Source organism: Octopus bimaculoides, chromosome 11, assembly GCF_001194135.2.
Source record: "Octopus bimaculoides isolate UCB-OBI-ISO-001 chromosome 11, ASM119413v2, whole genome shotgun sequence".
NCBI classification, from domain to species: domain Eukaryota; kingdom Metazoa; phylum Mollusca; class Cephalopoda; order Octopoda; family Octopodidae; genus Octopus; species Octopus bimaculoides.
The window spans coordinates 10,622,929-10,624,319 of record NC_068991.1 but is presented as its reverse complement, the minus strand read 5'-3'; the positions used below and the strand labels follow the sequence as shown (position 1 = coordinate 10,624,319).

The 1,391-nt window shown below is 42.0% G+C and overlaps 1 protein-coding gene across 1 annotated transcript in view; it reads right to left on the bottom strand.

The window, feature by feature from the left end:
* LOC106870484 (F-box only protein 11) overlaps window positions 1-1,391 on the bottom strand; it is a 171,857-nt gene that overhangs the window by 1,071 nt on the left and 169,395 nt on the right. The window contains exon 17 of the mRNA XM_052971526.1: window positions 734-842. Coding sequence (XP_052827486.1) covers window positions 734-842 — 109 coding nt within the window. The remainder of the gene's footprint in view (window positions 1-733; window positions 843-1,391) is intronic.

Here is a 1,391-nt window from a genome sequence, read left to right as displayed (position 1 = left end):
TGAGTGGATTTGGTAGACGGAAACTGAAAGAAGCCCGTCGTATATATGTATATATATATGTGTGTGTATATGTTTGTGTGTCTGAGTTTGTCACCCCAACATCGCTCGATAACCGATGCTGGTGTGTTTACGTCCCCGTAACTTAGCGGTTCGGCAAAAGAAACCGATAGAATAAGTACTAGGCTTCCAAAGAATAAGTCCTGGGGTCGATTTGCTCGACTAAAAGGCAGTGCTCCAGCATGGCCACAGTCAAATGACTTAAACAAGTAAAAGAGTAATGTGAATAAATAAGTATTACATTTGACAGAGGAATCTGAATACTAAAGGGTTTAAATAATTAACAAAAGATAATTAGCCAACCATGATAATACTGTGCAGGTCATTCAGCAAAACTAAAATACCAGGACCAACACCGTTGAACTTCCTTCGTAAGTCCAGTGGCGATAGAGAGAGAGGTAATAGGGACTGGTACACGGTGTTACAGGAAGTCTTCAGCTTTGGCCCTGCACCCAGGTGGCTATGGGGTGACGGTTGCTTTCCACAGTCCTACACAGTGAGACTACATTTTGCTGAGCCCTTATTCATAAAAGGGATGAGAGAGTCCATACTGATACACTGATAGCGCCATCCGAAGATGGCCAACATCGAGCACACAACAAAAGAAAGAAAGAAAGAAGGAAGGAAAGAGAGAAAGAGCAGAGGAAGAAGAAGAAAAGAACATTTAAGTCGTTACCTGTAAAAATCATGCATTGGAAAACTGGTACAACTTGATATTTTGTAGAGACATTGACCGGAATCAACAGCTTTCTCAACCATATTGTGGTTACCAGTGATGATATTATCTGTGAAGTAACAGAATAAGTGGCATCAAGGTAAGAGAAGCAGTGAATTGACTGTTTCTACTTAATAATCGTACATGTGTTGTAGAGATATCAAATATTGCATGAAATAACGTGGACTGATGGCGTGATGGGATATAAAGACTTGTTAGCGGAAAATAGATGAATGCAAGTATTTACCTTCAAAGCAGAAACATTTAGATACAGGCTAAATAGCATTATCTTAACAAAATCTAAGAATTTATCAAGACCGAGACCTTTGGAAATATGCTGTGCGTGAGAAGACCCGGCAAGCCAAGTGAGACCTAAATCCAAGGCCTCTGCCAGGGGTGTAACCAGCCCACTTATGTGTACCTTTCCTTCATTGGACACTAAACTCCGCTTGCAAAGACCTGTTGAGGCAAGTGAAATTGAAATCGAACTAAACTCGATGACTGGCACCCATGCCAACGTCTCCTTCATTGGACACTAAACTCGGCTTGCAAAGACTTATTGGGGCAAGTGAAAGCGAAATCGTGATGGCACCTGTGCCCAGCGTCGCCCTCCTGGCAC